The sequence below is a fragment of the Stegastes partitus genome, unplaced genomic scaffold (assembly GCF_000690725.1).
Source record: "Stegastes partitus isolate 25-593 unplaced genomic scaffold, Stegastes_partitus-1.0.2 Scaffold35, whole genome shotgun sequence".
Taxonomy (NCBI): Eukaryota; Metazoa; Chordata; class Actinopteri; family Pomacentridae; genus Stegastes; species Stegastes partitus.
Genome location: NW_007577766.1, coordinates 1 through 13,478, shown reverse-complemented (window position 1 = coordinate 13,478; position 13,478 = coordinate 1). Strand labels below are relative to the sequence as shown.

Below are 13,478 nucleotides of genomic sequence, written 5' to 3'. Positions count from 1 at the left end.
TTTCAGATAAAGTGACATTAAATGAATTGGACTTCAAGATATTTTAAATTGTTTTTGAAAAATGACCTAGCTAATACATACTATCTGGCACATGCATACACACAAGCGCATTTATTGTTTTCTCTGTTTATCTTTTTTCATCATCTTACTCAGTTTCTTTATTTCAGTTAATAATTTGTTGTTTTTTTCCTTTTCTTTTAGATTTCTGTGTATTTTCACAGACAGCGTGGATGTAGCTCATGTTGGAGAGCTGTGTGGACTTTTTCCACTTCACCTTGTCAAAACTCGGTGTCCTTCAAAGGGAGCTCTTCATGAGTTTAAAGCTCTTAACTGGGTTTTAGCAAAACAACGTATTTAATTTCTAGGATTTAGAGCCCCCCTCCTGCACTTTTAAGTCTGTCCAGCCCGTCTGGACCGTCTCCTTTGTCTCCTCATATTGTTAGACTCATGCCATCTGCTCTCTGTTATTATAGGCGGCTTTAGATTTAAAGTAGCACCACCTCTGCTGCTCCCTTTCGCCCAGGATTTAGTCTCAGCAGCTCAGCCTAAACATACTCCAACGTGAAGTTCCTTCTGAAGTCGACAGAGGACAAGTCCAGCTGCAGTTTGACGCTAATTCCTCCTGAAATCACTTTTTTTTTTTTTAATGTTCGCATAACGGTTGTGTGGTTGCCTGGTGACGTCAGCGTCCCAGCAGCTTTTTTTTTTTTTTTTTTTTTCGCTGCGGACGCAAATCAAACAGGATGCTTCTCACTGCGAGTACCGACCCCTGCAAACACCGTTCAAACTTTGTGCCCGGTACACCCGACCGAATGTGAGACAGTGTACCGGACTATGTTGCGGAGAGCGGCGGTGCTAAAGAGAGCCGACGATGAAAACGTGGACTCCGGAGCTGAAACTGCCGAGTGAGTTGCCCCAGTGTTAGCTCCGGGCTAATGCTAGCTAGCCAACTTTTTTTTTTTTTTTTTTTTTAGCCCGCAGTCACAATAGAAATTAATTTTCTTCAAGATAATATAAGTTGCTTGTTTTTTAAACCCGGCATTTTTACTGTTGTTTAAACCTCATAGCACTTCACTGAGTGTGTTTTTTCTAACTTCTGTACACTTTTTGCTTTGTTCTCATAAATTTTCTGTTTTAAGGCTCATGCTAGCTAACAACAGATAATGTGTTGTCATGGTGACCAAAGCAAAGGGGGCAGCTTTCCAAACCAGCCGCCACAAGATGGAGACAGATTGTTGTCTGTCCACCAGCTAATTGTTAGTGAAGCAATCACTCATGTGCTTTTTGCTGTGTGTGTTTTTCAGATCGGACTGCAGCAGGATGTCATCGTCCGGCAGTGAGTAAGGAGTTAAAGAGGCACTCCACTAACTTATTATTTGTACTTTAATCAAAAATAGTCTCGGATTGAAAATATGAACGGTCAAAATTTTACATCAGAAGACAAGGTGTTTGACTTTCTGTCCCTAATATTAAAAAAAAAGTAAAAAGTTTGGTGCCAGATTGGATCAGTTCTGCTGTCTGACCCCCAAACACCCTCCATGATATATAGAAGTCAAAGATCGTCTAAATACACTGAACGAAATATGTAACATTGTATGAAATTGCATACATTTTTTAAACATAAGATAATAACTATTTGCTCTTTCAACACATGGCATCTTAACCCTCCTATTACCTTCAAATTTTACTGACATCTTTTATCCTTGGGTTCAATTTGACCCCAGCAATTTGAACCTCCAGAAAATATCCTAATTAAAATTTTTACCCAAGTTTGTGTGTAAATAGCCCTTTAAATAAAACTGAAAGATTATGCCAATGACTTATGTAGAGATGTTAGACATTGAATAGGGTCAACTGACCCAAAAGATAATAGGAGGGTTAAAACAGAACGGACGTCATGAGACAACCACATACGCACAATGTTGAAATGATAATCATCAAGAGTGGGATCATACAACAGAAATCACAGTGAGTCACACATCTGCAACACATGGAGTTAATGAGGTTGTCAGTTCTGGCTTGTAGAATGTTGTCCTACGCTTTGGTGAAGCTGATGGATGTTTTTGGGGAATCCCATCAACGAATATGTTCATCAAGAGTATCATGTGGCAGACTGTGTGTCATGCCATGCTGTCTGAAATTATTTATTATACAACAAATGGTTGAGTTATGATCATTCATGTGCCTGACTATGGTCCTAACTGCAATGCCAGCATCCAGCATGCCCACAGCCTGTTGTTGAGCCTCTCTCTTGTCACCTGTGAAATTGTGCCATTTGAATATAGCTGCATTTTAAGGTGCCCATTGGTCAAAGGAGTGTACTGGTTACGCTGTCGGAACATTTTCCTAAAGTCACACCTGAATGGGGTGTAGTTAACTCAGCGGTCGAGAATTTGTCACCAGTGGAACAGCTCAAAAACATTTCGTGCACAGTTGACTAAATTCAACCGTTTTCTAACCATACTGATAGAAGTTGGATTTTCGGTTCTAAAAGAAGACAATTTACCTGCTGCATTTATAATATTGTTCAGTGTATTTAGACTGTCTTCTGAATAAACTTTATTTCTCAGCAGACATTTTGAAATGTCCCAGCAGGAAAAGCACAGGTGTAGTAATGATGACTTAGTTTCATTAGCTCTTTCTGTGCTTTTCTTGCTGTGATATGTCAAAATGTCAGCTATAGCTGTAAAAAACAAAAAAAGTGGAGTCACACTAAAACACAAAATGTATTCTTACCATTAGTCTTTTGTATTGTGACTACACTTTTCAAAGAACCTCAAAAGCCACAATACTCAACTGTATTTGAAGTTGAGTCATATTCTTCATGAAGGGCAGTATGACTCAACTTGATGGCAAACTTGATGGTAAACCTTGACATTTGTTCAGTTGTCAGTTTGTTATGGCCTCTGCCAAAACTGTTAGCTCTGAGTATTTTTGTGGTTGCGCCTGTCTAAAATATCCTTGTATACTTCATGCATTGTGTTTGTGTGTAATTCTAGTTGAGCTCATGACCAGGCGGGTCAGGCAGCGGCAGCAGCAGCAGCTCCTGCTGATGAACTTGCATCTGCTTGCCAACCCTGGAGACTCACTGCTGTTGCAGCACACCTTAGATCGCCTGCTGCGCTGGCTATGCCCAAGCCTCCGCATCTTTCATGTGTCTGAGAGAGCCTCTCCATTCAGAAGTTACACCCGCCTCTGTCCTGTGGCAGGTAAGAATCCTGGGTTCCTTGTGTGTGCTTTCGCATTACGGTAAACATTGTGTTGTACGTACACTTAGATGTGAGGTATTTCTTTGGCAAGAATGTAAACCTTGTGGTGCCAGTACCTTTAACCTCATTACAAACTCTAGAGATGTGTTTTTCCTTGTATAATAATAGATTCCATATGTGGAAACAAGGCATGTTTATATAAGTTTTAATGATTTAAACTTGCCATTCAGATCAACAACCCCCCTCATCAAGTATTGTATTATAACTGGTGTAAACGTGTTATCCCACAGTAACTTCTAGCCAGAATTGTGTCTGTTTTCATTTAGGGTTTATTGAGAGTAAACCTTTGCCAAAAAAATTTTTCAGGCTACCCTTCTGTGGCCATCACTTTCTTTCTTCATGAGGCCTATGGAGAAGAACGAATCCTCAAAGTGCTAGACTTCTTTCAGCGGCCGCCCTGGCAGTACCATCACACCGAGAGCTCCGGCAACCGAACTGGAGGGATCCACATTTCTTCCAGCAGCTCACCATCCAATGCCCTGCTACGACCCTACCTCCTACCCAGTCGAGACTTCTATAGCCTGGGTGCAGGGATGCCTGTGTGGGGGGTACGACCAGTGCACTGTGGAGGAGAGGTCCTACGGGTGACACTGTACAGTGGATATGACAACTATGAGGATGCTGTGAGGCTCTATGAGACAGTGCTGCAACGGCAGGCAGAGGAGCAGAAGACGGGCTTCTGCTGGTTCACTCTCCACACAGGTGAGGCTTTATGTGTTTGCTGTTGAGTTTTGTAGTGTTCACATTGCTCCATATGAAAAACATAAGCAGCTTTTCCTCTCAATTTGTTCAGCTTTACGAGTCAGTGAAGTGATTCAAAATAATTGGTTGATAATGTGCATACACATGCTCTACAGAAAACACCTCTCAACAAGAAAGCTAAAAAGACTGGAAGTAAATGTCACACCATTGCTTGTTTTTTTTGTTGTTATTTTTTATAAGTAAATGTCTGAAAATTGTGCCCTATTTTAAAATGGGTTCTTCAACACATCTGCTTGTTTTGTTTTGCTGTGTTATATTTGTACCTGCCTTTCTCATTTCTCTTTCTGCCCAGAGCCAGGACTGTGCCTTCAGCTGGCTTTAAAGCAGTTGTCACCAGGAGTTCGGGTGGAGCCCTGCAACTCTGCCGTGCTGCAGTTTAGCGTGGAAGAAATTGGCCAGCTGGTCCCCCTGCTTCCTAACCCCTGTACCCCCATCAGCACTACACGCTGGCAGACAGAAGACCTGGATGGCAACAAGGTTCTCTTCCAGGTAATTGCAGCTTAATATGCATTTTGGTGTAGAATTTAACTTCTCATATGCGTCAGTGTTTTTTTAAGCCATCTTTATTATTACTTTTTGTCAAAATTGTATTTTGTATTAAGTCCACTTAAGTGCTTGTGTTGTGTTATTAAAAAGTATTCAAATAAAAAAAAAAAAATATATATATATATATATATAAGTTTTCCGGTCAGCTTAGAAAAGCTTCTCCTTGATTTGTACATGGCTAAACCATGAAGTCTGCCATATTTCAGTGGTTGCGCCAGACTGAAACAGCCTGTAAACTCAGGGTGGAAGATATAATTAGCTCTAAGCATACAGAGCCAAAGAGCAGGAACTTTGTTCATTGTACCCCTAAAATGTGATTTGTAGAACATGAAGTTTTGTTGCATCATGTAATCAGCCGGTCAGGTTCCCCAGTACAATGACTACATTGCCCTGGAGAGAAAACACCAGTTATTTGTGAGGTGAGAGTGTTAATGTGTTGCCTCTCAGTTTGATGATTTATGTGTTGACAAAGTGATGAGGATTTCACCTGGAATAAATCAGTGAGACGCTCTCCTTCCATTTATGGACTCAAATGGAGAACTAAGTGACACATCAGTTATTGTGCTGCCTTTATAGGATTGTCAGATGATTTACAGGTGATGGTTAAATCTATGAACAATTTAATGAATGTAGTTGTAACTAAAGAGAGTTGGATCTCTTGAGTGTAAATGTAATCAAAATAAATTTATTTTACCTCCTTCATGGAAAGATATGACGTTGGTTCAGAGGGGGTTAAAAGAAATAGACTTTTACCGTCCAAATATTTTTTGAATGAACATGTTACAAGAACAATTGTAGCTGTAATTAATATGGACCGATGGTTATTTTTTAAGGATTTTAGATTAGATTAACTCTTGCAAAGGGGTAAACATACATTTCTTTTTCTTACGTTGCGTCTCAGATCTCATTGATTGTACCAGTGTGAAATCTCAAATTACATTTTTTAACCATTTCACATAATCATTAAAAAATCTGTTTTAGCCAAAAGGCCAGATCAGAATTCCTTAACCTCTTCACACAACACAATAATCTTGTGTGTCCCCCATATGTCCTGGAAAAACCTGGCTTTCAACTTTAGTTAAGATCATGTATTCTGACCACAATAGAAACACATTTACTTACTATAAGCTGTCAGAATAGCCATATGTTAGATGTGTGCAGGTTAATTCCGTCAAAGTGACTTAACCAAATCTCTGTTGTCCTGGTGTAAATCATAATCCTGCTCCGCCTGTCATTCTGTGCTGCAGGTGAAAACCCCGGCTCAACCTCAGCAACCTCTGACCTGTGCTTTCCCCCTGACCTGCCCGAGCGTGTCCCCTCGAGGAATTCAGCTCCGGAGCTCGGGGCAGAGCCACAGCCTGTCGCCCTGCAGCCTCACAACTCCCCTGTCCTGGCAAACACACAGGCAAGGTAAGTACAGACGGAAAAAACGGTCATGTATTTTGGATGCTGTGCTCACTTATAGCTTCAGCGTGTTATTCTGCTGCATTTTTTAGTTGGTATTTTTTTAGTCACAGATTTATCCCCTGGAGCACAGAGACATGGCTCTAAATTACTGCTTCCTGAACTTTCTCCCAAAGGCCAGCGTTTATAATGATTTGACTCAACTTATGACAGGTTTTTTTTTTTTCGTAATTTCCCCACTGATTACAGATTGCCAGTTTATTAAATGATTCTCTTTATGTAGGAAGCTATTGAACACAAGACTGGAATCGTAACAAGCCGGAATAATTCAGAGACATGGAAAGTTGCTGACGAAGTGTGAATATTTGAAATGAGTGACAATAGGAAAGTTTCCAAGCAATTTAACTGACCATGTTGCTATTTTTCTGTGCAGTTTATTAAAGTTCCATCTTCCATAGCAAGGGTTAACTGACATTTTCTGACCTCATTTTTATGCATCAAAAATCTCATCACCTCTCTGTAAAGTCACCTTGGAAGTGCTAGAATGACATACTCTTGAATTTTTATACACATTTATGTTCAAGGGAGTCTAAGTTGAGGTTTTATTTACATAGATTTTCTATTAAAATATACAAAACAAATACCATTTTAATAACGTTAGACCTCAAGGATGAGATGTCTCTTGTTCTAGTCAGGGGTCTTCACAGGTTAAAAAATTAGACCCCAAACCCAGAAATGCACCAGCAGGAGCCAATGCAGACCTGTCTATTATTTCAAAGCTGGGACCAATGGAGAACTGAGAAAACTGGGATCCCGATTGATATAAACATGTTAATTTACTAGCTGTCAAAACAAAACTTTGTGTTTTACCGAATGTAACGTTAGTGCACTTTTCCCTCTTCCTGGCTATGACACACATAATCATCCTCTTTTCCAAGAAAGGTGGTAAAACACAGCCAGGTTTTCTGTTATTCCTGTCCATGCTGATATAAACATCATGACAAATCCACTTGGTATTTAAGTTTAAGAATCCACTTGCTGTTACATTGACAGATGACAAACTTGTTTAGCATCAGCTTTGTCTAGTCACAGTCTGATCTTCTTTTGGATCCTCCAAGTATTGTGCACAATGTTAGACAGACCCAGCCCGTGGCAACAGAATGGGACCCGACTGGCCCTGAATGACTTTATTGTATGTGAACCCATGAAGACCTCTAGTTCAATTACATTTGGGTATATTACATTAACTGCACACCTTTTTGACACTGCCTGATTAGTGTTCGGTTGTTGCCAGGCCACAGACCACGCAGTGACCCTGTCCTGGAGAAGCTTCATGGAGGAGGCGGTGGAGCAGAGAGCCTGGGATCAGGAAGCTGCTGCAGCACCCCTCCTGGCAGCTCCTGTTACTCATCTCAGCGCAGCAGCCCTGCTCTCCTTTCAACTTCCAATCACCCCGACTCTCCTCTGCGCCCATCCGTCACCCGTTCTCTCTCCCATCTCCTTTTGGAAGAGGACGAGGAGGAGCCGGAGACGAATGTGGACACAGGAGTCGCCGTCTCTCCTCGCTCAGACACCGCAGTCAAAACAATTCCTCGCTCATCCTCCATGGACCTTTTGACAAGTTTCCACTCTGAGAGACCTCCAGCAGTTGGGGCTTCAGCTGTCGAGGGACTGGCCAAGGAGTTGAGAGAATGTCTGCCACCGACACACATACGCCTGCAGGGCCCCTCTGGGACGTGGGGCTCTGGTGGTTGTACAGATGCAGCCAGGGAGGGCTGTGGCATCAGGACCATGTCCTCAGGACCCTTGGTCGAGAACAGGACTAGAGCTGAGCCACTGTCAGCACGCACAAACATTAGGGAGCCAGTCGATGAGTTCTTCATCTAAATTTCCGCCACTATGACTCAAGCTGTGGTAATAGTCACTGCACAGTTAAAAATATTATCTCAAACTCCAACAGAGGTTGGACAAGATGAGAAACCTTTTAAAAAGGATCTGAATTTATGCAGGAGAGAGCTGTGTAGTCTGACAAATGAGGGACACTCTGGAATATAACGGAAACCAAAGTACTGCAGCTGGTGACACATTTTCCAACCAGAGGTGTCAGAATTCTTCAACTGGTTTGACTTTTCACATAAATTTCCACAATGTACAATACAATACAATGTACAATAGTTTAATTGTCCAGAGATCTGCCAAGTGAGTGATACACGATGAGTGATTTTTAAAGCAGCGCAGATAATGTTGTTGAATGTTTAAATTACTTTTATATTTAGATCCAGCTAATCAGCTGTGCAGCTCTTGTACTAAAAAACAACAGTAGGCCAGTAAATAGCAAGCAAAGTTTTGTATTCAAGTGGTACTGATGGCAGACTTGGTTTTTTGTTGCATCACTCAGCTAGGTGAGCTGACGTCTTATTTTTCAATTGCTTGTGAAAACAGATGAAGATGATCTCACAGTTTGAAGCCGTCCTTTGATGTTGCTCTTGATTTGGTCTGATTGCTCTCCACAGTGCAGCACTAGTAGTCTGTGTTACAGGTCTGAAGCCCGGCTTTACTCACTAAAAGTTGAACCTTGTGGATTTTAATTATGCACTTCAAGTCATTGTTGCTCAAGTATTTGTGTTGTAAAATGTGTAAGTTGTGGACTAAACCTGGCCAAATTACTGGACTGAAGGGGACTGAATTTTCTCTTAGAATTAATTTTTTCCTTAGATAGCCAGATAATATTGTTTTTTAACCATACACCCTAAATGCATAATGACCTGAGACCTCTGAAATGTTAATTGCTGTAAGGCCACAGTAAGCTGAGGGATCAGCAGGCAGATTAACTTAAGTGAAAACTTAGCAAGCACATTATGGATTGGACAGATCACTCAAACAGATGGTGGTCTCACACACAGTTTGAGACAAAAGATATTGTATTGTTTTATATATGTATGACTCACATCAGACCGGGTTCTTTTTTTTCTTGTTTTTTTTACTGTCACTTGTGATCAAGGACATGCTAAATTGGATCGCAAATTAACCTGAACCTGGTATTCACTTGTGCATTATGAAGTCAGTGCTTGTTAAAATGAGTTTAATTTAAGGTTTAGAGCTGCTCAGTGTTCAGTGTGGGTCAGCAGGGCAGCTTGAAGAAGTCAAAATGTTTAACTGTTTATTGTAAATGGGTGTTACTGGGGGGAAAAAGCAAGTATGCTCGGTGAGGAAGCATGAAATGTGAGGCTTCTTAGTGTCTGAAATGTTCAGTGATGCAGGGTTAGTACTGAAAGATAAATGAATAAAACAGCTGTATCAGATTTTAAATACTGTGTGTCCTAATAGCTGTTTCCACATGACTAAAAATTGTTGGGTTCAAAACTAATGTAATGCAACTGACAGAAATCATTCAATAACCTACATACGAGCAGAATAACTAGCACTGGGGAAAGAAATTGGGAAAGAAATTACACGGCAAATGAGCACATACTGGTCAGATGTGAAATGTGAATGCTGAAAGTTTCCCAAACACATATTCACACATTCATTGCAGTACTTTTAAGTTTTCAAATTCAGACCAGACAGAGTATCATCTTTGATTGCATGTGGAAACATTCACGGTTATGTTTGAACAATTTTTTTCCCTGTGCAACTGTTTTTTAACATGCATCACCCTGTTGACACAGCTTTCTGTGGTCACATCCACCATTCTGCCCGTTGGATACAGGACGCACCAATCTGCACTGCTCTCCCACACATTAACTATTGGTACAAACAATTATCTTTACTCATGGATCTGATTTAAATATGTGAATTCAGGGATAAAGATTCAGGCCTTCTACTACAGCTGAAAACCAGGACGCAACACACAACCGCAGGCCAAAGTCAGTGGTGTAATTTTATACAGTCTGTTAGTGACATTGTAGAAGAGATTTATCATCTCCTCCACAATGTCACTCACACACTATGAATGTATATTGTTTTTTTCTGGTTGTGTGCAAAGAAAAAAAAAGTTTTTTAAAGCATATTTCCAGCTGCTGTTGCTGTGTAATACTTAAATATATGAACAGTATTAATATTTAGATAATGATCTGACCAAAAACTAAGGCTGTAATACACATCCATGTACAGTATTATGAATCGCCCAACAGTATAAATACTGTTTGTGCCACAAAAAAAAAAGTCTAAACAAAGTAGCCTTCTTTCTGTGAAGTTCTTGTAGCATTAGTTTGAACCACTGCAACATATAAACTCAATGTGGGTTTAAAAGTTTCAGCACCTGTAATACCGCATACATCGACAAATTGCACTTTAAATCTTACAGCTCCCTCTGCTGGTCAAAGGATGTTGTTGCTCTGAGGAGCGTTGCTGCAACCAGTCCAGCTCAGATCTTTGGCCCACTCGCCCTCTCTGGTGACTCGCACCTTCACCGGGTCAAACCTCCAGAACCGCTGTTCTCTGAACAGGTACAGGCGTCCGTCTGGACGGGTCAGCACCCCGTTGGTCCCCTGTGGCACGCCAGTCCAGTCTGTCAGCCTGCGGGGGTAGTAGGGTTCTTGGTGCAACGTTTTGAGGTTGAGCACAGAGTAGCGGGAGCCCTTGAAGAGTACCATGTGACCCAGAGGGGCGTAATAGAAGGCACAGTCGGGGTGACGAGGCAGCCCCAAGTCACTGCTCCTCCTGGGGAAGCCGGGGTCCAGCACACTGCCCGTGTAGCGCCATATACGCTTTCCTGCACCACATGAAACAAGAGAGATGGTGCTACAGTTGCCACAGGTTCTTAACAATAAAACATCCATTACACATAGAAATAATGCCCCATCTCATCATATTCAACCATAAATACATTCATTATGAAGTATTTATGATAGCGTCATAACGTTCATAGCTTAAGATCACAATAACCCTTTTTCAATCAAAACGTAAAAATGCAATAAACTCTACTCCTTTGAAACTAATTTTAAAAACTTACCATAAACCAAAATCAGTGGGACTCTGAATAAATGTTTTTAAGGTTTAGTGTCCTGAGGAAGTGCAGCCTTCTACTAATGAAGAGCAAGAGATGATTTACAGAATACGACGCCTTCAGGCATCTGCACTTTACATAAAACTGTTTTACATTTAGCAGATAAGAGAATCTGCATGATTTTTGGCCCTTTAGCAGGAAATGTGGCATTAGCTTCAAACAATGTACCAGCTTTCAGCACAAAGGTGAAGCTAATTAAAAACTACAGCTGAAGCTTCAGCGCAGCGGAGTCTTTAAATAGCTTTCCTATGTAAAAAGAAACACAAGAGAATCTATTCTGGGGTTTTAACAGATATGTGAAGTTAGCCAACAGGTTAGGGAATGTCTTTAAAAGGAAGTGTGAGTCCCATTAATGAGCTCGGTGAAGCAGTACCTTTAAAAAAATACCACTTGGAGTCCAATGGGGAGAAAGCAGCGGCCTCGATGGCCGGAGGAAGGTCAGACCAGCGCTGACGGAGAGGCAGCGGACCGCTCACACTGCCTTCAGCTGACACTGTCCAGTACACGCTGCCCCGGAACACCAGCACGGTCTCATTCTGGTCTGATGACACAAACACAGAAGGAAAAACTATTTAGATTACAACCTGAAATGTAATATGTAAGTACTGTACTAATACAGTTTGTACTAATACATATTTGTAGCTTTAAGGGAGCAAGCGTGAAACAGCCTCTATTTTCTTAACTTGTAATCACAGAGAGAAATGTGGAAACATGTTACATTGGTGTTTGCCATTTCTGAGATCTTTCCACTGCTGTGCATGTCAAGAGGCCACAGTGAAGATTACTTATTCTCACTATACCGATCATTTCAGAAGTCCCATCATGTGTTGACAGGAACAAGGGAGTGAGTGACATATATGGACTAGTCTGGTAGGTTGGGAAAACTGGATCAGTAAATGCCAGATTGTTGCTCAGTAGGTTCTATGTAGCCCATAATAACAGAACATACGTAACATAACATCCAATAGTTAGAAAACACCTACAGTATACATTGATTGTTCCCCCTTAACTCCTGAACTTCACATATTGTTCCTTTCTTTCCAATCAAACTGTACTCTGTGGGCTGTAATCTAAAGACTTACTGAAAAAAACATTCCTAAACAAGAAGGAACTGAGCTTTAAAGTGAATTCCTAACATTGGAAACTTTAAACTGCACTTCACTGTCTTTATCGGTGAAAAAGTTGGCATGGCTCGATACAACTTGTTCTCTTTGTCCTATTTTGTTTCACTGTGAACACAATTTTATAGCACAGGGCAACAAATATCTAATACTGACTTTGTCCTACAGCTGTATACGAGAACAGGAGTATCTACTGGTTGTGCAGGATGTCGTTGTGTTCATCAGTTTTCTGAAGCTACAGCCATGACTGTAGAAATGACAGATATGGCTGAATGTTCTTTTCTGGACATATTTCATTTGGACCTCACCCATAGTGATGGCATCAAAGACGCTCTGGCAGTAGAGCGGCTGTCCTGGCGTCTCATGTCTGCTTTGAAGCTCCGTAAACTCCCACTCCTGCAGCGCAGCGTGCAGAACCTGACCTGGCAACCTCACAGGACGATCGCCTAATGGTTTACCTGGAGGCAAAAAGAAAACAACAAAACCACGAACCACAAAGCATCAGACAGGACCCTGAAAGATGAGCCAACTTAATGTCAAAATCACATTGAGGAAGCTTTGCTTAAATTTCCCACAGTGACCAAATAAAGCTTTGAGGAAAAACAGGGGCTATGGACCAGTCTAATTTCTGATGCAAGCCAAAAGCAATTTCAGTATTTTCTAAATTGGACATTATGGGAACAAGTGGGAAGACAAACAGTGGAAAAAATGTTAACATTGAAATTGTCCTTTGCAGGATGTGGCTGTGTTGATGTACACTGATGGATGACATTATACTGCACAGGAAATAAACAACAGGCTTTAGATAGAGCACACACCGGAGCTCTAAACTAATTTATGGACTTTTTAACACCAAAACTAGGAGCCTCACTTTTGCTTTCTTGTCTTGCCTCATAGAGCAGAGTCCTGGCACAAGAGATCAAAAGAATAAAGAACAAAAGGAAAAGCACGACACACTAAAGCTGAAGAGTGAATGATAGCGCGTCAGACATGATTACAGCTATTTTGTTTGCCAGTAGCTGAACAAACATTTGTATTGGCGGTGGATAAAATCAGGACACCCAAGAAAAGGAGGAAGACTGCAGGAAAAATAGATATACACACTACAGAGGATAACACATGGACTGTGTGAGGGAGGGAGCAGTGCTGTAAGATAAGGGCTGACTTAACTTCCCTCACTGTGCTCTACAGCATTCATGAGTGGTGGAGGATCAGGCCTTTAACTTTAAAAGTTAAGACCCTGCATTCAACATTTGAGTTGATGCATTAAAGGTCCCTTATAATGCAAAATAATTAATTGTCACATGTCCTCAGAATGTATGCTTTTCATTTAAAATTTTCTCAAAATACTGCAAAGATGATTTATTT

At 41.0% G+C, this 13,478-nt stretch overlaps 2 protein-coding genes across 2 annotated transcripts; one reads left to right on the top strand and one right to left on the bottom strand.

Moving 5' to 3' along the window:
* The first annotated feature begins 613 nt into the window (after positions 1–613).
* On the top strand, positions 614–9,283 carry fam124b (family with sequence similarity 124B). The gene is made up of 7 exons (XM_008301322.1): positions 614–905; positions 1,305–1,336; positions 3,000–3,209; positions 3,576–3,971; positions 4,324–4,520; positions 5,825–5,987; positions 7,276–9,283. The coding sequence occupies exons 1-7, from the start codon at positions 835–837 to the stop codon at positions 7,866–7,868; spliced, it is 1,662 nt and encodes a 553-aa protein (XP_008299544.1). The 5' UTR covers positions 614–834; the 3' UTR covers positions 7,869–9,283.
* A 223-nt stretch (positions 9,284–9,506) lies between these two features.
* On the bottom strand, positions 9,507–12,568 carry LOC103372110 (matrix metalloproteinase-28-like; the record flags this gene model as incomplete). Its single annotated transcript, XM_008301673.1, has 3 exons — positions 9,507–10,695; positions 11,363–11,530; positions 12,419–12,568. Coding segments are annotated over 3 exons (713 nt in total), but the record flags the coding sequence as incomplete, so codon positions are not given.
* Between the last annotated feature and the right edge of the window lie 910 nt (positions 12,569–13,478).